The sequence below is a fragment of the Dromaius novaehollandiae genome, chromosome 5, assembly GCF_036370855.1.
Source record: "Dromaius novaehollandiae isolate bDroNov1 chromosome 5, bDroNov1.hap1, whole genome shotgun sequence".
Taxonomy (NCBI): Eukaryota; Metazoa; Chordata; class Aves; order Casuariiformes; family Dromaiidae; genus Dromaius; species Dromaius novaehollandiae.
In genome coordinates, this window is record NC_088102.1 from 43,460,478 (window position 1) to 43,483,688 (window position 23,211).

A 23,211-nucleotide genomic window follows, 5' to 3' on the forward strand; every position below is an offset into this window, starting at 1 on the left:
GCACGCGCGTGGCAGCGCCTCGCCAACGAGCAGGCACGCGCCGGCCTCTGACGTCATCGCGGGCAGCTGCTAAAAGTGAGCGGCCGGCAGCCTACCACTCCCAGCATGCATTACGCGGGGCAGCTGTAGTTTCCCCCTTCCTTACCCGTAGCGTCATGGCGGTAGGTTGCGCGCGCTCGGTGCTTCCTGGCGATTGGGTAGGTGCCATGCTGGCTCCGCCCCGTGGGGCAGGGCCCCGGGTCGGCTGCCCACGGCCGCGAGCCGAGCTCCGGCCTCCTCCTGCCTCGCCGGCGAGGCTAGCGCGCCCGGCGCTGCCGCGTCCGGCTCGGGGCTTCAGCCCTGTCCCCTGTTCCGCGCCGCAGGTGCCCCGCGAGGAGCCCGGCTGGCCGCGCCGGGGGACCCCGTCCGCGCCGCTGCCTGCCTCCGCCCCGGGCTGCCGCATGGCGCTGAGCAGCGAGCACTTCGGTGCCATCCTGGGGAGAACGGTCAAAATCACCTTAAAATGCGGCGTCTTCCAAGGGGTGCTGCAGCACGTGAACCCCGACCGCAGCCTCCTGCTGCGCACAGGTCGGGGCCGGGCCGTGCCCGCGGGCAGCCCCGCAGCGCCGCCCGAGCGGGGGGTGGGGGCGGCCGTTGGGCCGTCAGCCGCCCCGCTGCTCCTCATGGGGTTTGCAGAGGCTGGGAGTTGCTTGTTCCGTTGCAGGGTGCCGTACGTTAAAGTCTCAGCTTCTGCTTAGAAGCACCGTAACCTCCCCTCGCTCCCCACCCTCTTCCTGAGGCAGCTTTATGGGGGAAGGGCACTGCTGTATTGGCATCTTGCTCGGCCATAAAAAAAAAAAAAGTCTTAACTAGAATTTATGCCACTCCAGTTCCTGTGTGGCTGAACTTTCATAGTCTAAAAATAACCATGCTAAAGCCATGCAGAAACCATTTAGAGCAGGCATGTGTGGTCTTCCATGCAGAGTGTGCCCACCACTAGCTGTACACGGCATAGCATCGGTATGTGCTTTCTGAGAGCCAAGCACAGTCACTGGGACAAATAAAGCATCTGCTGAAAATGAAGGTAAAACTAGGTGCACCTAATCATGCTCTCAGCTGTTTAGATCATGTGGGTGTAACAGATCAGAAGTCTGTCCTACCAGGTTTACACAGTCATTTTATGGAAGCGTTCTTCAGAGCAAAAGAACTGCCATTATTGAAATAACCTGATTGTTTTTTTCAGGTGACATTAGTAGAGCTAATCAGTCTTAAGGTCTTGCTTTGTTTTGCAAATGATAAGCTCTTACCCCTAACAGTGAGACATGCTGGATTGGTTTTCTTTTTGTTTCAGTGAAGAACTTGGAAACTGGCAGAAGTGCCCCTGGAGCAAATATGTTTTTTGGCTGTGAAATAGTCAATGGTGAAGCCTTTCTCACTGCATATGAAGGCATGGGGATCATGGCCACTCTTAGCAGCACTTCTCAGTCTAATTATGGACACTCTGCTGAATTCCTCAGTTGCACAATTTTCCCCCCAAATCACTAGGAATCAGAAAATTGTATAAGTCACAGAACTTCTCTATGCCCCAGTTATCTTCTATAAAATAACAATAATTCCCTGCTTTGTGAAGGTCTTGTAACTATAGTGTGTTAAAGCTTGTTAGTTAAATAATGAATAAAGTCCAGTAAGGCCAGTTGAAATAAGCTTGCAATCCTGTGTAGTACTTAAAGGCAGGTTACCTTTGATGTATATGTTCTTATATGTGGAAGACTCAGTAAAGGACTCTGCTAGGAAGTTAAATCCTGGAAAACAGAGACTGTGGTTAACTTTTTTTTTGCATTCACTTGCACAGATAAAAAGTATCTCTGTTAAGCAGTCTGCTTTTATCTGAGCCTCTTTCTGTGATTCACTAGTGCTAAAAATATGGAAATACTGAAGAAAAATGTTTCTAGTATGTGATGGTCCTGTGCCTTTCTACTGCAGATCCAGGCTTTGCTTTGGGACAAAGAGCAAAGTGGTGTGGTGGGAAAGAGCTAGAAGGCAGATATCAGACTTAACAAGTGCTTAACTATGTCCATTCTGCTTTTTCCCATGTAGCTGTTCTGTTGTATCTGTAACAGTCCATAAAGTAATAAACTGGAGTTCGATACTGACTTTGTGTTTTTGAAAGGATGCTAAACCAAGAATTAGTTTTGTTTAAACAGTACAGTTCTGAAATACATATAATCTAGGCTAGTGATTTAAGTAATTTATATAGAATTGTACATCAGAGAGAATTCTTTTTGCTTAAGCTATGTTTTGAGTCCATTTTCTTTCCTGCATGTCTGTGCTGATTAGTATCAGTTTAATCTTTGTTTTCAGGGGAAATAAGTGTTAAGAAGTTGCTTGTCAGTGCTAGAGTGTAAACTGTTTGTTTATATTACAGTGGAACTGCTAGATGAACCAGGTTCAGGGAAGGGAACAGCAATGCTTTCAGAGTATGTTGAAATTTTTTATTTATTTCCTTCATGATAGCATAAGGGGTGGGAATGTACTTGCTAGGCCAGCCAGCACCTGCATTTCATATCTTATCAATGTTCTGACTCAGCTATGCCAAGATTGTTTCTGTGCTCTAAAGAAACAAGAAAGCGATGAGTGGAAGGCCTCCACTGTTGAAAAGATTCTTTCGAGCTATTACTATTCCTCATCTCTCCCCCTGCCCCCTTTAATTTCCTAGGTAGAATAATTTGCTTAGTTTTTGGTTCTTGTTTGTTTTTGTCAGCTCGTGGTTTCAAGGAGGTTTTCCCAAGAGCATTTCTTTTTGGCTGAACAGGTTCTAGACAATTGCACAGACTTTAGGTTTATGCAGAAGCTTTCAAATGTATATAAATGTGACTTTGAGAAGCTGGTGAAAGTATGTTTCTCTGCTTTGAACTCCTGCAGACCCCTGCTGCTAGATGGCTTTGCTTTGAGTCTTTTCACAAGACCACATTTCATTAGTTTATTTTTCCTATTAAGAGAAGCAGGAATGAAGTGGTGTCTACTAAAGATTCTTTAAAATACAGTTAGGCAGCACATATAATTGTTAAAAGCAGCATTCTCCTCCCTGGCTGCTGTCATGTCTCCTTACTCCATGAATATATACACTTCAAGATGCTCATTTTGGTAGCAGATTTATTTCTGTATCTATCTACTAAACAGAAAATTTTAGATACAGGATTCTTCAACTATATGTAAGGGCTCGTTGGAAAGTTATTTATGTTTTACTATATTGACATAGGGACATACATGATTGGATCTGTTTAATAATATGTTTTTATATCAGCATAAAAGAATTTATACTAATAGGGCATCCTTCCTTGTAAAGTATGCTTGAGTCACTGTCCTGTTGTAAGAATGAAGCATCTTATGTGGCATGTTTCAGTAAGGTGAATGTTTGTTGCTAACTCTATTTTATCTTTTTTGGTTGTGATGTGCTACTGTTTCTGTACTTATTTAATAACTTCCATTTGATAATAGAAAAGTTTCAGTGGATATAACTGTTTTATGTATTTATGAACTTGTAAAATCACCCACCTAATCATAATATTTAAATAATTGGTTTAATATTTTTGATTCAGCATGAAGATTTAAAAATATTTAAATTGTGTGGTACTTGGGCTCAGGTCAGGTACTTCATTCTTTAAGTTGTTTGTGCTCTTTCTTCTCTTGAAAATTTTATTGCTGACCTTTGCAGCAAACATCTTTTCAGGTCCTGCTCTCATCTTCTGCTTTTTTCAGAAATAAATGCCCAGTTGGCAAAATAAACTTTTACTGTTGGGTAGCTTCAAGATACCCCATAAGAAACACATACATTGGCCTGGGAAGTTGCTTCATATGCAGCAGTTCATTGTCTGGCAGCAGGTAGACGGTGCTGGGTGAAATATATATCTTTATTGGAATATTATGCTGGCAAAAGGATGTGTAATGTGTGGCCTTCTGTACTATGTATGGTCTCTTCCTTATTTCTGCAGGTGTACTTCAGCTGTTGAAGGGAACACAGAAGACGACATGGGTGGATGTGGCCCATGGAGTTCTCCTTCCATTTCCCTAGAGAGCCAGCTGAAAGCCTGGAATAGCTTAAAAAAGTGTCTTTCAGGTAATGTGGCTATTAGTCAAGCAATGTGATTTGTCTTTGTCAGACAACACCTTTCCCGGAGGCAGTCATCCCTTCATCCCCCTAGGGCTTGCCTATATCCATCCGGGCAGGCTTTGTTCTGAAAGAACAATGGTCACAAATTGGCCCAGAGCTCACTGGGCTGCAGGCTGGCTGCTCTTTGCCTGCAGATATGTCCCCAGTGTCAGAAGGAAGCTCTGTCTACTCTCCAGAGTGTTTATCCTGTAGCTCTCATCAACTATAAGTGGCTGAGCAGTATAACTTATCTTTTGAAGAAGTCAAAGTACTTCAGTCAGTCAGTGTTCTTCTGTGGCAATTTAGTCTTGTATTTGTTGCTCGCATGTATGTAGTGTGACCGATAACCCAAAGCTCATTTAGACTATTGCTCTTTGGTCTGGTGCTAGCTGTTATGCTTTGAAGGTGCTTGCACCGATTTGGTTGTCTGGTTCCTGCTGTACGCACTTACGTAGTTTCAGATCCAAAGTCTGATTGGATCCTTTGGTGTTTACACAGAGCTGTGACAAGAATGCAAGACTAAAGGCTAAAGGGAAGGTTAGCAGCATTTACCTGGAAAGTAGGCGAGAAGATGGGCAAGGGTTGGTGTGATCTGGGAGAGCCTTATAAAATTGTTCCTATGATCTTTTGATTTGATATTATTTTAGAGTTTAAAAGTTTGTTGCTCCATGTGTTTCTATGGAGTATATGATTGACATTGGTATCGTACCTGAAAGAAAAGGAAGGAAAAGGAGACACTTTAACAAAGATTCCTTCTCTAGCTGTTAATTAGACATTGTTAAGCAGGTGTTCAAAAAAATTATTAAAATAGACTACCTTAAATTCCCTTTCCCCTCTTGATCACTTAGCTGTCAATGTTTTGTGGTGTGACTGTCTGTTAGTTTTGCCTTCATTATCTTTCTCTTTCCTTGGGCGAGCTTGGGAATTGTGGCTATTTTTTATCAGATTTTTTTTTTTTTTTGCCGTAACCTTACTGTTTCCCTTATGTATCATAAAGACTTAAAAAAAAGCACTGTAACTCACTCCTAAGCAGTCAGTTTCTCTGAAAAATCAGAATTTGAGCTCATGCTCAGTACTTGATGTGTGCACTTAAAGCAGGCAGTTCAGTAATCTGTGTGTTCAGGAAGTAGAGTGAAGAACTGAATAGCTAAACCAGAAAAGTAGAGTGATGAACTGTAAAATATGTACCTTGTGCAGAGTTTATCCATGTAGAAGAAGTTTCTAATGGTGTGGAGATTTTCTTCTTCATTGTAGGGAAGGAGGAAGAAGAGAAAGTGGAGTATACAGTTGTTGACTGTTTCCAGCAGAAATTTGGCTCAGCAGTAAGTATAAACTAAAGTTTATGCATTATGTTGACTTCTAACCCTCTTCTGTCTGTTGGTAGAGCCATTAGGTGCAAGATTGTGAACTCTGCTTGTCTTGTATTGGAAAATGAAAACATTCTTGCAGACTTCAATGAAATTTGTGTGTTTTTTGTTTTGTTTTTTTGTCAAATAGAAATGGTATCCCTGGTGGTGTCGAAACGTATTCAAAGTGGGCATCCATGCAGGGGAAGAGAATGCAATGCATGATTCTGTTGTGGTTGTTAGTCTGCACTGTTAGTCATACTGTTAGTGTTGATTGCTCTTTTGGAAATTTGTATCAACTATAAATTAGCGATGAAGGGTTTGTATTACTAGTTAGTGAATAATTTATTTCTTGAAGAAAGGAAGAACATCAGGGTTTGTTGGTATTTAGAAAGGGAGTTAATTGCACTGTGTTTTATAGGTGTTTTGAACTCCAGAAATGCCTGGACCTTAGCTTTTCTTTTTAATCATGTACAGTAACATCAGCAGACTTGGTATGGGAATGCTTTGTTTCAGAACTCAGAACCAATGGTAGAGTTATTATTAAACCTAATAGCATTATTATGTCCTGAATTAAACCAGCAATCCTGTGTGTCCTCTGTGCCACTTTGACTTGCAGTAACATCTGTTGGGTTTGGACACCTATGATGATAAATCTAGTGTAATATATGGAGGGGGAAAAAATCTCCTCCCAAAGGAGGAGGAGGTTTCCCTGCTTTCAGAAGAATATTGCTTGAAAAAAACTTTTTTGTTCTTTAGTTTCTAATTATGCGTTCTACTGTTGTTGCATGTGTTCTGAGTTGCTTTATTTTAATTGTCCAAAAACAATTGATCTTTCTGTTACGTCTTCCATCAGTGTTTTTAGTTGTGGAGTGTCCAGCTGTGTCTTATCTGTAGTTGGACTGAAATCTTGTCTGTTTCTGTCAGATCGCTATATATCTGTGAGATTCACTGTGTTGCTGATCACTATTTACCTTTCTTAAATATGGATCGTGACCAGAAAAAAAAAGTTTACTATTTGTCCTCCCACCTATCAATCTCTGGCAGTATTTTTGTCTCTATTGTTTCATTAGGTGCTGCACCTAAAACAGCAGTGTGTTGTCAGTGTAGCAGCAGAAGGTGTTAATTTGTCATCATGGAAAACTTTCTTGGCTTCAGGTAAGAGGGAATTATTTCCCCAAATGTGCCACTAAACAGAGGCGTAATTGGAAAATATTTGGGGATTAGGTGAGTTTGACTTAATATCATAACTCTTTTGGTAAGAGATTTTCTTCATGACAAATCAGGTATTTCATAAATGGCCTATTATAAAAAGAATGATACCAGTATAGGGCATCTAATTAAACTCATTCATCCATTTTTAGTTCATTTTACTTATGTAATATATTTATATATATAACAATATAACTTTGCCTTCTTTATATACTTTTATACAGTTAGAGGTGTTTTGCCAGTACAGCTGGTATCTATTAAAAACTGCAAGACCTGATCATGGTATTAGTATGATTAAAAGAGTAAAATCCATCTAAAGATGCAGTATATTTACTAGCTGTGAAATTATCAATATCTGAAAAGGAAGAGAGAGAATGAAGAATATCTTAATGTATTGGTTCACAGTGGTCTTGGTTTATTTTTAAATAGGTTCAAAAGCAAATGTGTTTAATCTCGAACAAAAACTGATGTGGATGTTCATAGTTCAAGCTTGAAACTCTTTATACAGAAGCAAGTGTCCATAGAATGTTTGCTTTGGTATGGCTAAATTCTTTATTAATAAAGAGCTTTAGTTAATCTATTATGAATTAAAATTTAGGCTTTGCCTATGTTCTATACGCTGTCCTGCATGCTAGGATAGAAAACAATGTTCTGTAGTTCTTCAGTAGTAGTTTTTGACAATGATAGGAATGTCAGGGACATGACAATTTTCTTGAATGGGGTTCTTTGTAAAAATGTCCCTATGATAGATGTAAGAATTTATTTTAAGTATTGTGGATAGGATTTGCTCTTTATGTCTCAATGCCCTGTTTAACTGTATACTGTAGATACCAGGTGTGGTGATTCTTAATTATTGTGACCTTCTCTGAGCATCTTTCTGAAAAAAGCAAGATTTGTCTATGGGTTATTAAGGAAACTAAAGTGCGCTCCTCAATTTAAGTCTACATGGGAGATCATGGCTTGTGGGAAACAGCGCACTCTCTCCTACTTTCAAATCCTTTATTTTTTCTCTCCCTCACTCATCTTCTCTGCAACTGAATTTTAGATAGCAACAAAGAGCCAAATTTTCCTATTTGATATTTTCCTTCTGGGACCTCAGGCTTTCAAAAATGGATTACAAATGGTGCTAGAAGATAGAAGCATCTTAAAGGTAAGGGTAGAGGGTGTGTGGGCAGAGGTTGCCTATTTGTGTAATGATCCAGCTGCACCAAAAAGTTGCAGTTGGACACAGGTTTGTCTGACTGCTCTTTCCTGCTTCAGGTCATGCATGACTGCTGTTGGATCTCAGACTGTCTCTCTCACCAATATGGAGTCCTTCTCTCCAATGTCTTTGATACACAGGTACTTTCTAGATACTGTGGCTGGGAACAAAAGTTTCAACAAGAGAAACTTCAGCCTCGTCCAGGGCATCTTCTCAAGAAAGATTTACCAGTACTAGAATGTGACAGTTATCAAGCATTCTAGATGTAGCATTTGTATTCTAGCTAAAAAGAATTGTTAGGCAAGGCTGATAGCATTAAGTAGAGCTCGTCTTGCGTAGACTAGAAAACATTAAATGTGATGGTTACTCATAGAAGGATATCTTTTATCTTAATCAAGAGAGAGAGCCTATGAGAAATGATTGGGTGTCTTCGAGTCCCCATGTTAAAGATTATTAATATCTAATATTAACAGGAAGTTTAATATTTTAAAAATGTGATAACAGGTCTTGGTCAAATTTGGCACAACCCGAGGCTATTGTGGCTTACACAGGAGACAGGTAGGTTTGTGCTTTCTGTTCCTTCTAACCCTTTCTGTCCCTTTCACCTGTGTGGAAACAGTAGGCTACAGGTATTCAGCACTGGTGAGTATCTGCTAATCCATGCAGTGGTGGAAGTGAAAGAACAGAACAGGTAACCATGAAAATTTTCAATTCTTTTGGTGCTGGCCCTAGTGGCTGTGTTACTGAAGAAGATGCATAATTAGTAGGAGCATTAGAGCCTTTCTAGAGAGAAGAAAACATGATAGCTATGACCTTTCAGAGTGGGCATGAATATGTTGTGCTTAGTCGCACATGACTTGTTCTTGCCTGTACTCTGACTTGTCATAGTATAGACATGCCTGTCTGTAGTCATAGCATGACTGACTCTTTGAAGGCCTAGTCTGGGTTATGTAGTAAACTTTATACAGCAAAGGTTTCTCTTTGTCCTTCCCTGATCTTAGTTTGGCCTTCTGCCCATAAAAATTATAATATTGTTATTCTATAACAGGTCCAACAGCAATCAATGTTAAGTCTTTACTGCTTGCAGGAGATCTGAGAGAAAATTCCTACCAGTGCTGCCAACTACATTGACTAGCCTGAGTAAAGAGCTCCAGCATGTGTAACAGATACAGTGGAAATAGCTGTCAGAACTATTCACGCTAAGGCTTGAGGTGCACACAATTGCACTAGTTGCTCTGTTGTCTTGGTGTGAACTGGCATACACCCTTCTCTTTCATTAATAGGTCTCTAGGCTTAGATTCAATTATTCTGATTCATGATTAACCTGAATCTTCCTGAATAATTGGCCTGAATCCTACTGCTAATATACCTTAACTTGTGGAACAGTCTGGTTTTGGGTGCCCTGCAGTATACCTGATATTGCAGAATTAACCTGTCTCTCTTCTGCCCTGTACTGCTCTGGAGTCAATAACTGGGAGACACCACTGAGCAGTCTCATCGATCCTCTTTGGGAAGCACTTCTGTTGCAATCTGTTTGCACTTAGACAGCTTCTCAGGCTTGTTAAAATTGGAGTAGGCCATGTGCACTTACACAAGCGTAGGTACAAGTGAGACTTGGTGAGTTTAAAAAGAGCAGTGAAATGAAGAACTCTGGTTTAGACAGGATCTTGCCTGCATCTTTTCAGAAGTGTTATTTACACCTGGTTTTGGGCAGTTGCTGCAACTCCGTTGCTTGCAGTAAGTAACCTAGTATACTTAATAACATGCAGTGTATGGCAGTGAGAGGCTTTTGATGTTCATCGACTTTGATGCTTTTGGCTTACTTCAGTGTCAACTGTCAATGGAAGTCTGATATTGCTGTTTCACATTTGGCTGCCTTGGTGTGTGTGTTCCCATGGCAATTCTGGGCTGTAGGAGCATAAGCAGCTGCACAATGAGTAAGCAACCAAAGGCTGCCAGTGCTTACATCCATCATGAGATTAAAGCATTTTCATGCTGTGGAATCCCTGCGTACTGTAAAATGCTGTTGGTTGTGTATTTGTTTACTACCACACGAAATAATAGAATTTTTCCTAGAGATGTGTGCTGAAAAAATAAAAGAAAACTTGCCTGAAACTTAGCTTGAGGCTGTCCATAAGACAGAGATCCATGTTGATTGTATCATAAAATGCACAAGCAAAGAAGTTGCTGTTGCTGTCTAGTTCTGCAGATCAATACACATCCACTCCTCTTGAGCCTGTAGCAGTCCTTCTGCCTTTGAGTCCAAGCTATTAGCATGCAGTGACTTCAGACTAAGACTTTCAGGATGAAAACCAAAACATCGTGTTTGCATTGTTGGTAAGTTTGTTTATAACCTTGTTCATTCAAATTACTTTTTTATGAATACTAATTGCAGGTATTCTTTCATTTTGTTTGAATATTTAAGTTTTTTCTCTATTTGGAAAACATTAAATTCTTTTATTAGAAAGTATGTCTGACCTTCCAGAAAAATGGAATATATTTCCATGGATTTGAAAATCTTCCTCTGTCTTGACTTCTGCTTCAGAAAGTCTTCAGAAATCTTCATTAAAATCTTTTATTCCTTAAGAATTCAGTAAATGGATTTGCGTAGCACTTTATTTTGGCAGGCTTGGCCAAATACATGGCATCTCTCAGAGAATGCAGCAGCTAGATACTTAGCTAATGCTGTAGAGGCTGTTTTAGTCAGTAATAGGTCATACAAGCTTGTTCGCCTTTGCCGTTGCACGAGAGAGGTATTTGCCAAGAGACTTTCCTTGGCGTGGGGGGGGATGCTCTTGGAATTCACCCTCACTGAGAGTGGCCAAAAGAGGTCAGAGTTACAATTCTGTGGTCACTGTTGGAGGGGCTGGGCTGGTACAATAAAGCACTGCTTGGGCTTGTCTAGGTAATGCATGGACACTGTGTGGTGGAATAGTTAGTACAGTGGCTTCAGCCAAAACACTTGCAGTAAAAGTGGGCTGGTATAAGCTCAAAATTTTATTGACAGGATAGTGGATGCTTGTCTTGAGAGAGTTGGCTCGGTTTCTCAGAGCAGTAAGGAGAGAAGGGTTATGAGTGGTCAGTGGAGATTTGGGGGGATCAAAGTGGGAACCTGCTTTGAGTCATTGGGCTTTTTAGCAGGGCAGAAAGTCTGAGGCTGTAGGTTGTTCTAATGACAGATTCTGAGGGTAGACATAAGCTTTCCCATTTTCCTTTCCATTCCCGTGGAGCATGGATGCTTTCTTCTAAGCTCCCCTTTTCCATTTAGTCACCTCTTTGCACCTGTTAAATAGTCACACTCATCTTTGTTTCCTGGGTAGGGACAAGAGTTAGGGCCTGCCCCTGCTCTTACTGCAAGGGTAGAAGCAGTGAAACCAGGACAGAGTTGGAGGGAAGCTCTCTAAAGTTTGTGACTTTGCTTTTTCTGGGGGTGGAAGCAGCAGCTGCTGCTGGAAGGCTTCTCTTACTAACACCTCACTTCTTCCAGTCCTAAAGGGGCTGAATAAATACTACTTGAGGATCAGCTATTCAGACTGGAATACACTATTTGTGTTGTCTCAGACCCAGACAAGACAAGCAAATGCCATGCAGTCACTGCTGGAGATGGTTGTCTGCATCTCTGCTGGCTCTGTTTGCTATCATAGGACAAGTCTTATTGGCAAAATCAATTCCTAGGCAAAAGGTTTTACACAACTTACATATTCTTTACATCATGTTTTCCTTACTATTTCATGTAATAAATGACAAAAACATAGGTATTCTGGGGAAGTATCACTACATATTTACCCTCTTCTGATCCTATTCCTAGCTGCCTGCTGTCTGGATACAAGAGTACTGGGCTAGATGGAGCTGATGCAATATGGTCATTCTTATAACTTAATTTACACTTCTGTGTATATTAGCAATATATTTTACTTGTTTCCCCACTATCAAATCTCCACATTCTCTGCCTTGGCTTAATGGACAGTGGTCATGGCCTACCAATCCCTTCCATCACAGGTTGCTGATGTTCTGCAGTTCTCAATGGCAACAGGTGGCTTTCTTCCACACCGTATCTGCACATTACCAGAGTGTTTGATGCAGCACTTGAAGATATCTCCGAAATCAACTGCCCTCATGAAGTGCAGGCAGCAGATGGCTTGGGTGAGTGATTCAATGAGACACCTTCTGAAGATTCAACTGACTTGTACTTTGCGCCCTTCAGATGTGTTTTTACAGACACACAGGTATGTAAAAGAGCTTGATGCTATTCAGTGGTCAGATTGTTGTAGTTAAGGACATTTTGTTACACTGACATGGGATACAGATGGAAGCTTTAGCTGGCATCAGTTCTTATGCTAGTATTTCCTAATAGTTCATTGGAAATTGAGGTATTAAGAACCACAGAGCTCTTACAGCAGAGGATATGTCTAAGTAGGGTAAAAAGTGTTTTGGATGTCTCCAATGTATTTGACTGATTCTGAAACCTAGTGCTAACAGATCAAGTTGGTTAAAAACCAACCCTGAGTCAAGTAGGGAAAGGGGAAGCTTCTGGTTGGTTTTTTGGTTTCCTTAGGGTTTTTTTCCTTGTGCAGTTTAGCAGTATTTGGCATGTCATTAGTCTCTATTGTGCTTGTTTTTGTTAATCTTTCATATGGGGAGGAGGAAGGGAAAACTTAATGGGTCAAAGGTTCCCAAGATTTGGGAAATGTAAGCTTGCATATAAAAATCATATTAAACATCATAAAGTAAATAGTATATAAATATGCTAAGCATGGCATCTTTTTGTTGAGTTTTTAATCACGTGTCCTCTTTTATGGGGAGGAGGACTTCCACAGAAGCTGGTAAATACGGAATCTAGATACCGTGAGACCCAATCATATAGGCAGGATTTCTTTACCTAGTAAGAAAAAATTCCTTCCTTTTGGAGTGTTTCTTTAGTTCCTTCATACTAATCTTTCTTGTAACTTCCAGAATAAATTTGAGTATTTTGCACTGTCTATTCATTGACTTTAAAATCTTTCTTAATAGCCTGGGTTAAATGTTATTTGATAGTGCTATAATTTCTTGGGCGCAGTTGTTCTTAAACTGATAGTTACCTTAGTGAAATCCATAATATGGATGCAGCTTCACTTTATGTAAGTTTCTGAATCCTAATAGTGTGTCCCAAACTTTCAATTTAGAGAATCTTATGTAGCAGATCTAAGACAAATGACAACACACTTGCCTTCCATAGTTAACTTTCTCAAACTGCTCTATTGGTCTGCTGACTAAAAATTGAAAATAACTGTTATGTATGTAGTAAGTATGCCAGTATAAGCCACTTCATATTGACAGTTTTGCCCACAGTATCATGGTCATGCTGCTTAACTTGTTCTGCTGGTAGCAGTTGTGCTGGCTGAAGATGTTACTGTCCTCAGCTGCTTCCACTGCTTCTGTGATGGGAGATTTTTTTTCCTCCTAGATCTTTCAGTTCAGCTCTTCCAAGGAATCCAGCCAAGATCCAGACAAAATGAGATGACTGTGAGAGATTCTAACATTAAATACTGGAATAATTAAAAAAAGCAATCTGCCTTCCCAGGCTTCCTTTCTTAACATCCACGGACTTCTACACAGATGGCCTTAGAAGCTGCAAACTTCAGTAGCACTGAAAATAGAGACCAGCATCTGTAAATACTGTGAGAATTGGGGGGGGGGGGGAAGTGTGATGAAAAGGTTTTTTGTTTTTTTTAATCATTCTGGTTACTTAAATAACTATGTTCCTTTGCATTGGGATACACAGGAGAATCGTGATACATGGTTCTTGAGACCCTTTCCACCTTCTCTGCTTAAAACACTTGCTCTGAAGGCCATGTACCTTCTGCCACTCCACTCTTCTCTAATGGGTAAGCTGATGTCTGACCTAACGGCCCTGGTGGATGATTATGTAAATGCTTTTCGGGACAGATCAGGAGATCGCCTTGGGAGCACAAAGGTAGGTATGTCTCTGCTGGTTTCTCAGGGTAGTTATATGATCTAATGCTCTAATGGATGAACTCTGGAGAACCCAGCTATAGTAGCTTCCTCCTTTGCAACTGTCCACCCTGCTTTATGCCATGTACTCCTGATGCCTGTGCATGGCAGCAGAGGCAATCATGTCCATCTGTGTAGCTGCAGTTCAGATTGGTCTATTTGCCCAAACCTACCCCAGGTTAATATTGTGGATGGTAAGCTGCAGCTTTTGAGGCATAGGCACATGTGCCTTCAGTTCATTCTGATTTGAGACTAAGAACCTCTGGACTCAGCAGGGGCTGTGTGAGAGGGTATGGAGAGGGGCAGGAAGCTGTGAAGTGTTAGTATCTGAAGCTGCTGGAGTCACTTTGTTTTGGTATGAGCCCCTAGTCCCCAAATGTTGTATAACTTTGTCTTAGCATGTCTTCTTTAGAGATGCTTTGCATATATCGGCTGTTTCTGAGAAATACATTGCCTTTTGCTGGCCAAACTTTTTTCTTTGTTTTTTTGCAAAAGCATCTCTATAGTTATCTTGTCTTCATAATTTGTTCTCTCCTGAGTTATCTCTTAAAAAAGCTTACATAGAACCAATAGTCCTCTCTCTCAAATGCATATCTAGATGTCTTGGAGTAGCTGTTGTATAGTGAATGCTGCTGTACTTCCCTGTTCATTTTTTTTAAAAGGGGGATGGGATTTTTGGTAAAGGAACTTGACTTTCTGCCATGATGGAAAGAACAGTTCCATGCCAACCAGAACAGGCAGTGGTATGTGTGTGGTCGTTTTCTCTCTTGTTCAGTGAAGAAATTTAGCAAGGGCTTATAATAATGTTAGTGTTGCTGGCACTAAAATTGAGTGGAAGGTGGATGATCACACATCCTCATTCACTGTGATGAGACTGAACAAATTTTGCTTGGATCATGTCACTGCTTCATGCTTATGCAATTGTAAATAGCTTTCAATATATTAGAAAAGTGAACACAAGTCTATCTTCAAGAAAAACACTTTCTTTCCCCCAGTTTAACAAAGTACTCAAGCACAGACTGAATCCTTTGGGAATTACTTACAAGCAGTAAGTCACAGCATTGAGGATTTAAGAGGCAATTAATTTAGATAACCACAAGAGGTCATTGTTCCTTCACAGATGGAAGAGATGGTATCTGAAAACCTTTTCATTTAAAAGGAGAGCTGCCTAGAAAGAAGATTGGCAATTCAGATGTCAGGCTCATTTTTTCCCACAGACTATGAATAACAATGTAAAATGTACGAACAAGTAGGAGGACACAAGGGAAAAGGACAGTCTGTTGAAGTAGAAAGAGTACAAAGTAATTCTCTGCTTTGCATTAAACTATTTGTTTGTAGAAGACTTTTTTTAAAGCAATCTCAGGTTAATAGTTGCTGAAGCCAATCCTTGTGCAAATCCATTTACTCTGTAAGATTAGCCAAGGAATTAATCTGACCCTGAGCATTTCTAAACTGACTGACCTCTACCACTCCAGGTAAGGGGAAGCCTCTTTGGGGCCCTTGGATTGTGCTCTCTGATCAGAACAGCAGGTTTCAACCCTTTGCCAAAGGGAAGTTTAGGTATGTATACATGTCTTGTGCTGTGCTGCTGGCCTACAGAGGTGTTTGATATCTGCTCATGATACCTGATTAGAACAATGAGCAGAATGAGGCCTCCCAGGCCTGCTCTGATTCTGCCTCCTGTGACCCCTGCTGATCTTACTGAGTGACATCATGTCACACAGCAATGTGTTCTTTTCCTTTTCCCCTTCTCCCAAACTTATGACACTCCTACAGAAACCATTCTTGCAAGACAAATACACAGATGCAGATGTTGTTTCAATCATGTGACTTCATTAAAATGAAATACAGAAGCTAGCTGGAATACACATCCATACACCTTCTCACCTCCAACTATCACATGTTGAACCTCAGCTGCTGGATCAGAGGTTACAACATTGATCTTCAGCTTGGAATAGCACAGTAGCATCCTCCTATTCTTTCCTGGGTCACTGTCGCATCCAGAGTTCATCATCTCAACGGCTATTGTGCGTAGCAATTGTATCAGGATATACTTGGTGAAAAAGATGCTTTGGCTGGCCTGCTGTGGTGGAAAGTGTCATCTTTTCCAGTGTGAGGTTGCCTGTGAATTGTGTAATGTTGAGTAATGACTGCTAATGACCAATTACGTAGAATAATGAGTACTGGGGCAGTTACCTGCTCCCTTCTCCTGTCTAATCATGGGTTTCTGCCTCCAGGAGCAGATCTGGCCAGTCCCACTGTTATTCCTATTTTCAGAAATAGCAGCAAGGAAAACTGAATGTGCACAACTGTGGAAGAAGAGCCAAGCATGCTCAGTTGCCCTCATGGGCATATGCATCCAGTAAGAGTTGCAGAAAGGCAGGTGTGAATGAGGCTGCTGAATGTAACTGTCACCACCCTTCCTTGGGCTCTGTATGCTTAGTCTCTACAGTTTGTTTTCCACATGCATCTCTTGTTCCCCAGCCAGAAGTTGCTGTATTCTCTAACAGTCTCCTGTAAGTGGCAGAATGCAAGTAGCACTTTCTGGCTCAATGCACAGCTCCTACTGGGGTTCAGATCATGGCAGTGGCCTTGGATTGTATTCTGGAGTACTTGATTTCAGACTTAGACCAAGACACAAGTACATAAAACTGTCTTGTTTCTTGAAAAGGCATGAGTATTGATTGGGGGGGGCGGTATTTTGTTTTAGCTTCTTTCAACAAAGGCTTGTACTTTTCCTTTATTTAAGACAAGTTTTCATAAGTAATCTGAGGGGTGTAAAGTCCTGAGTTATCAGAGGCCATGGATAAGCTGGTAGAAATGAAGATGGATTAACAACAGCTTATTGTTTTCACAGCAATAAACTCAGGGCAAGCAGCAGTCTGGTATTTTGTGCAAATAGTATGTTTGAGTATCTTTTGACTTGGCTGTCTTAGTTCTCATGAGCAATTGCAGCAGTCACTGGTGATATCTCAGGTTTTCCCCTGAGGGTTTCAGGCATATCTACCCCTTGGCCACACAAATGTTTTACTGGAGATGGCAAGAAAGCAGAGTCCTTATGGTCAGCCAGTGGGCAGCCCTGTCAGTATGACTTCTACCTTGCTTCTGGTGAAACATGTTCTTCTGTCATTTGATAGCTGTTTCTGATATACTGGGGAATTGGCCCATGAGCCTGGACACCAGGGAGGGGATGTGTTGTCAAGGTGGTAGGTACTCTTTAAACTAGAGTTTTCCAGGAAAAGGTGGTAGAAAAGATGTGTCATGCACCCTGTCAGCAATGGCTAGCAACAGAAAAGCATTCCCAGTGGTCCACAGCAGGCGAAAATATGATGGTGAAACACTCTGGTTGATGTTGTACTGAGAGAAGACAATCATGGAGATACAGGAGATACCCTCCTGTATCTTCCCCTGAACCTTCTTTAAATGCTTAACATCTTCCAATCCTTGCCTATTAAGGCAGGTTTTAAGCAAGAAGTTGCACAGTTATGAGTTCATCTCTTCTGTCTTCCAGTTCCTTTGAGGAATTTGAGGTGGAATCCACCTTGTTTATGTTAAAAGTATTAGTATAAGTATTTATGGGATGATCTGAGACATATTCTGCATATGTAACTAATGTTTTTGGTATGTGAATCTCCAGATTTTCTTCATGGTGAACACAGAAGAGAAGACTTTTTTTTTTTGCCTGTGCCCCTTTTATATTCTGATCATCAGTTGGCCCTGCAGGCTGGCTGACACTTTTTATTTCTATTGTGTTTGAAGAAAATGTTTTATTAGTTTTCATATATTTTGTTAAATATTGATAAAATTCTGATATATTTTGTTATAGTAGTAGAATTCTTCTGGCCTGTCTTTTGTTTGTTCTGCAACTTCATCCTTACTATTTAATGCATATGAATGTGGCTTTGCTTTTCTGAACAAGACTTAATAGTCTCCCTTCCCCTACTCAGTCCTGTAAGTTTCTTTCTGTCCTTTCTGGTATCTTTTGCTGTTAAGCAATGTTTACTCTGTGCTGCAAGGGTATTGTCTTGAAGTTGTCTCCATGCTACCTGTTAAGGGTTTAGTTTGCCTGACTGACTCTTGCTACTTTTTGCGAGCTTCCTTATTTATAAGTAATTCCTCTTTCTACAGTTGAATGCAGCTGTGGATATTTTTTTTTATTGTTCCTCCAAAGGTGAACAACGCAGTCGTTTTTACAAAGCAGATTCTTGAATCTAACATTTTGAACAGTGTCCCACGCACTGCTCGGGAGCATTTCTCCTTTCATGAACTCTCTAAGCAGCTGTTCCATTGATTTAGCCTTTTAACTGTGTTGGCTTTTTCCACATGAGGGTTTTTTACCCATAGCATAGAAATAACATGGCTTAAAAGAAAAATCAGGAAAGCTTTGTCTCTGCAGTGGCTCCTACAAGGAAATATGAACTGGTCATGGCTCTTGTGGGGATTACAACAAATTCATAGTGCAAAAGGTCTCTCTGGAGAAACCTAAACCCTATATGCAAAGTATTACTTAACTTTTAAAGATCTTCATTATAAAGTAGCAAACAATAAATGCAAGTTTGATTATTTTTTCACTTTGGGTTGCCTTTAAGATAAAGGGTGGGCAGGTCTTTTTCCTCCTCAAGACAGTGTTTGTATTAGGAGGTAGTTGCTATTCTCCACAGATCAAGTGGAATCACAGACACGTCATTATTCTGTTCCCCGGGGCTAATTACAGAGGGAGCTCTTATCTGGTACCAACAAAAGTAGAATATGTATAAGTACTGTTTGGATTTCTTTTCTTTCTCCTAATTAGCCCACTTGCATGGAGCTACCAGAGGAGCTGCATCAGCTGGCAGACTTCCAGAAGCTACCAACGGAAGACTACAAGATGAATGAGAATGGTCTTTTGATCAGACCAGCCATGGAATTAAAAGAGAAAAAAGATGCATAGGAGGATGGAAACCACAGAGATGACAGGGACTACCTTCCCACAAATAGTCATCTCAAATTACATCCTTCTACAATCAGGATCCATTTTGTCAAGAAAAGCATGAAAATCAAAATCAAGAGGTAAATCTGTGGGAGAACCTTGAACCAACCTCAAACTGGCTATAAAAATCTTTCTGATACAGGTGACATGATCAGCTCAGACTGTGCATCTTAGGACATCCAAGTGAATGAAAAGGGACTATGGCCCGTGCAGAAGCCTCAGACCAAAGCTGTGTTTTTACAAGGACAGGTAAACCTGTTGTTGATGGGAAATAATTATGGTCCAAGTCTAAGCCAATTCCTGCTATGTCTGGCCATTCTTGTCAAGATCTATTTCAGGTTCAGAGGCTATCCTTTCATTGTCTCTTGCCACCTTGCCAAGGCTTGGAGACCACTGGCTTGTAGCTGAAGCAGTCGTTGAGGGTGTCTTGGAGTTGGACTTCCCAATTCCCCCCCAAAATGAGTGGAAATGCTTCAGCGTTTAGCTCCATTTCTCTTTCCATCTTCTACTATCAGGTGCCTGCACCAGTTCTTCCAAGCAAATTAGAGCTATTTTTGCTATTAAAACAGGGACACTTGTTTTTCTTACTGCTGTTATCAGACCAACATCTTAAGTGTATTGGTTCTTTTGTTGTCACCTGTTGCAGGTATGTAAAGCTCTCACCCAATCTAAATATGTAGACCGGGAGCTTGCAAGAGGCCTGTTCATTGAGATTAGAAAGGGTTTACTTGGAAAAATTAAGTGTCTGCTCAACACACATGGGCTTGGTTTATACACAGATATGTCTCTTTGCAAGACCCTTGGATAGCTATGCCATGGGAGAGCAAAAAAGATAGCACTGCATTGAAGAGCTATGTTCACAAAAACAAAAAGGAATACTAATAAAAAGGGCCTATCTGCCAAGTCAGAGTTATCTTAGGCCATACTGAAGAAAGTTTTCTCCTCAAAGTTGCACCTTCATCATTGTTTGCCAGAACTGCTGTATCAACCTAATGTAGATAAGGCTGTAACATAAATAGATATGCATGTGTACACACCACATTAATCTCCTCCAACTGATAATACTACACTACTGCAATGGCAAATTAAGGCAGGCCATGCCTGAATCTTGGAACATTTTTAACATGCTACTGTATCTTGACTTAGAAGTACAGGACTGTTGAAGATTCTTGGTCTTAGAAATTCTGAATCTGTATACATATATTTAAATGTTTTTAAAACTGGGTGTCTTGCAGTTCAAATGCTTCAGAAAGAGTGGAGAACACCTTATTCATGTGTAAGGAAGGTTTTCAGGGTTGCAGTTAAAGAGTATTGGTGAGCACTAATGAAGTATGTGAAATAGGGAAAAACAGAACAGGCAATGGTCAGATTACCTGTTAACAGATTGCAGGCTAAGAACAATTTGGACATCGGGCTGCAAATGTGAACTAATGATAATGAAGCCAGGTTGCAAGTGGAATGTGAGGTCTGTGTATCTGAGTACATGCCAATACCTGCTTGAGCTGTTCTTGTTTGAATGCAGATTGGTGTGCCTAGATGCTTCTGATGTATCTGTATATTTTGTTTTTTAGTATTGCTAGGGGAAGAGGATTTTTTTTTTTCCCCCGGAGTACTAAACCAGCAGTATTTAAGTAGATCTCTTTGAAACTATAGGCAAAACTTGCTCACTTCTGGGAGTGGCAGAAAAAATTTCCAAGGTTGTTCTTTGTCCATGCACTTTTTTTGAAACCGTCACAGTATTCTCTAATTAAATGTAGAGTTCCTTTGTCTCATTTTACTTTAGAAAAATAAAATAGGCTTGAAATAAGTTTGTCTTGCAACTTCTTACTTAGTCTGTGTTTCATTGGTCTGCTAGGAGATGCTGGCAGTGGACTAGGCCTTTTCTCAGCACTAATACTCCTGTTGTTCCTCTGGAGCAAGACTTCTGTCACCAGTGATGTGTTATGAACCAGTGAGGTACAATGTAGAAATTGCAAGCCTTTCTGAGCCAGAGTCAGGAGTTCTGCATTGTATTTCCACAACTAAAATATGAGTCCAGCCAGTCTTACAGTAGAGGAAGGGGGAAAATGGCAGTGCATCAGATAGTGGAAGGGGGAAAAGATGATGTCAAGGCATCACATGTGGGACATAAAACAGTCATCTGGAGTGTCTATGTGCAGGCCACAAACTGAACTCCAAAGGCATCTTTCTGGATGAGAAATGGGGTTGGGGATTCTCAGCCTCTTTCAAGAGAGGAAGTGGAACAAGATTATAATGGAATAAAGATGGCCAGATAGGAACTGGGGGGTATAACTACATCTGTGCCACTATATTGCTTTAAGTAGTAAAATCTTCTTGTGTAAACAGGACTGCAGTTTTCCCATTCTTTTGAAAATTGCTTAAAGAAAAAGGAAGTAGATTAGAACTGAGTCATCACTCATTGGTATGTAAGCAAAAGTAAAAATGGCAAACTTAGGAAGAAACTGTCTTTTAAAATGTATCTCTGAAGGGATCCATAAAATCTTGTAATGCTGCCCAGTCCTAGCATTCATCACTACAAAGCTTAGAAAGTGACCTGTATTATACATATATGAAGTACAACATTTTGCTGCATTTAATATAACTGCTGGTTGTAGTTAGGTGTGTAGGTATTTAGGGGACACTGCTCCAGTGAAGCCCTTCTGGGGAGGCAGAAGTGGCCTTATTTGTATTTTCTATAAATTGTGGTGCCTCCTGTGTGCTGCAGTGAAGTGGAGCCCACTGCTGAAGAACAAATTCCTGCATTTCAGCGAATCATCCATGTAATGGTTACGGCTGCTCCATGGAGCCGGGAGCCAGCAGTGGTCTCAGCCCGGTCGAGCCCGTTGCTGTTGATGCCGCACAACGTCCCCGCCGTCGGCTCCGAGGCCTTGGATGCTGCATGTGCGGCTGCTGCCCCCGAGGACAACCTTTGTGCCCAGGTCGCCGCTGGCTCCCGGCAGCGCCTGTGCCTCGGCGCCGGTCCCGGGGGCCACTGCTGCGTCGCTTGTGCTGAGGGGGGCCGGGCCTGGGGGAGCGGGGGATCTCTGCAGCCTCCCCTCGCCGCGGGCCCAGGCCTCTTCCCGCCGCCCTTCCGGTGGGCCAAGGGCGACAGCGCGTCACTTCCGGTACGCACGCGCCTGCCCTGGGCCCCCCCCCCCGTCATCGCGAGAGTTTCCTCCTCCCTCACGCGAGACTTGCTGGCTCACCCGGCCACTTCGGCCGAGTCCCTTCGGCAATTTCCGTCACTGCCAGACTCTACCAATCGGCCGCGGGAGCGCATCGATGGGCGCGGGCCCCGCGCGGGCTGCGTGTGGGGATGGCACCCGCGGTGCGGGCGCGGGGGCCGTCCGGCGGCGGCGACGGCGCAAGCAGGGCGGCGGCGGCGAGGTGCGGTACCGGGGCGGCGGGAGGGTACGTGGGGCTCGATTGTTCAGGCCTGGCCATGGCGCCTCTCCTCCCCCCCGCCATGGCTCCCCGTGTCCCTGCTCCTCTCCTCTCAGTGAGCGAAAGTGGCCGCCGCCGCCGTCCCAGCGCCCGCAGCCGCCGCCTCCTCCTCAGCAGCAGCGCGGGCGCCATCTTGGCGAGGCAGGAGTCGAGAGGACCCCGCGGCAGGACACGGGCAGCGCCAGCGCCGGCAGCGCCGGGCGAGAGGCCGGGCGGAGCGAGCGGGGCAGCGAGCCCCGGAGACACCCCCAGCCCCCCGCCGCCGCCGCCGCCGCGCCGCGGCCGGGCCCGCCACCCAGGTGAGCCGCCGCGGCGACCGGGCAAGGGCACGCCGGGCCGGGGCGAAGCGAGGCAGCGGCGGGGCCCCGCCTGGGCAGGCCGCGGCTTCACCCCCCTGCCGAGCAGCGGCCGCAGCAGCCGGGCCTCTTCTTAAAGGGACAGGCCCCTTCCCCGCCCTGCCCGCCGGATGCGCCCCGATACCGCCGCTCGGCCGCCCCTCCCCCACGGCCCCCTCCTCCGCCGGCGCGGGCTCCGCGGCGCGGGGGGCGCGCGGGCGGCGCCAGGCGGTGGCGCGCGGGCGAGCGGAGGGGGCGCCGCGGCGCTGTTGCGGGGCGCGCGCGGGCGGGGCCGCCGGCGGCGCGGGGGGGCGGCGGGGGCGCGCGGGCGGCGGGGGGGCGGGCGGCCGCGCGGCCCCGCGCCGTCACATGGCAGCGCGCGCGTGGAGCCGCCGGGGCGGCGCGCGGCCGTTGGTAACTTTCCGCGTCGTGGCGGCGGGGGCGGCCGGCGCCGCGCTGCCCCCCGGGGCGGGGGGGGGGAGGGGGCGCGGCCGCCCCCGGTGGCGCGGGGCCGCGGTGCTGGTGCCCGTCGCTCCGCGGGCGGCTCCGCGCGGGCGCCCCGGGGACGGGTCTTGCCAAGCGTC

At 43.4% G+C, this 23,211-nt stretch overlaps 2 protein-coding genes across 3 annotated transcripts in view; both read left to right on the plus strand.

The window, feature by feature from the left end:
- Nucleotides 1-205: 205 nt before the first annotated feature.
- EXD1 (exonuclease 3'-5' domain containing 1) lies at nucleotides 206-20,655 on the plus strand. Its single transcript, XM_064512472.1, is given in 15 exon segments — nucleotides 206-567; nucleotides 1,331-1,513; nucleotides 2,351-2,456; nucleotides 3,739-3,861; nucleotides 3,972-4,096; nucleotides 5,384-5,451; nucleotides 6,549-6,601; nucleotides 6,603-6,633; nucleotides 7,733-7,837; nucleotides 7,948-8,028; nucleotides 11,888-12,114; nucleotides 12,963-13,005; nucleotides 13,650-13,841; nucleotides 18,672-18,855; nucleotides 18,858-20,655. Coding segments are annotated over 15 exon segments (1,998 nt in total). The 5' UTR covers nucleotide 206; the 3' UTR covers nucleotides 18,974-20,655.
- A 1,357-nt stretch (nucleotides 20,656-22,012) lies between these two features.
- Nucleotides 22,013-23,211, plus strand: part of INO80 (INO80 complex ATPase subunit) — a 70,794-nt gene continuing 69,595 nt past the window's right edge. For both annotated transcript variants that reach the window (XM_026095687.2, XM_026095688.2), the window contains exon 1: nucleotides 22,013-22,591. The gene's annotated coding sequence lies outside the window, so the exon portion shown is untranslated. The remainder of the gene's footprint in view (nucleotides 22,592-23,211) is intronic.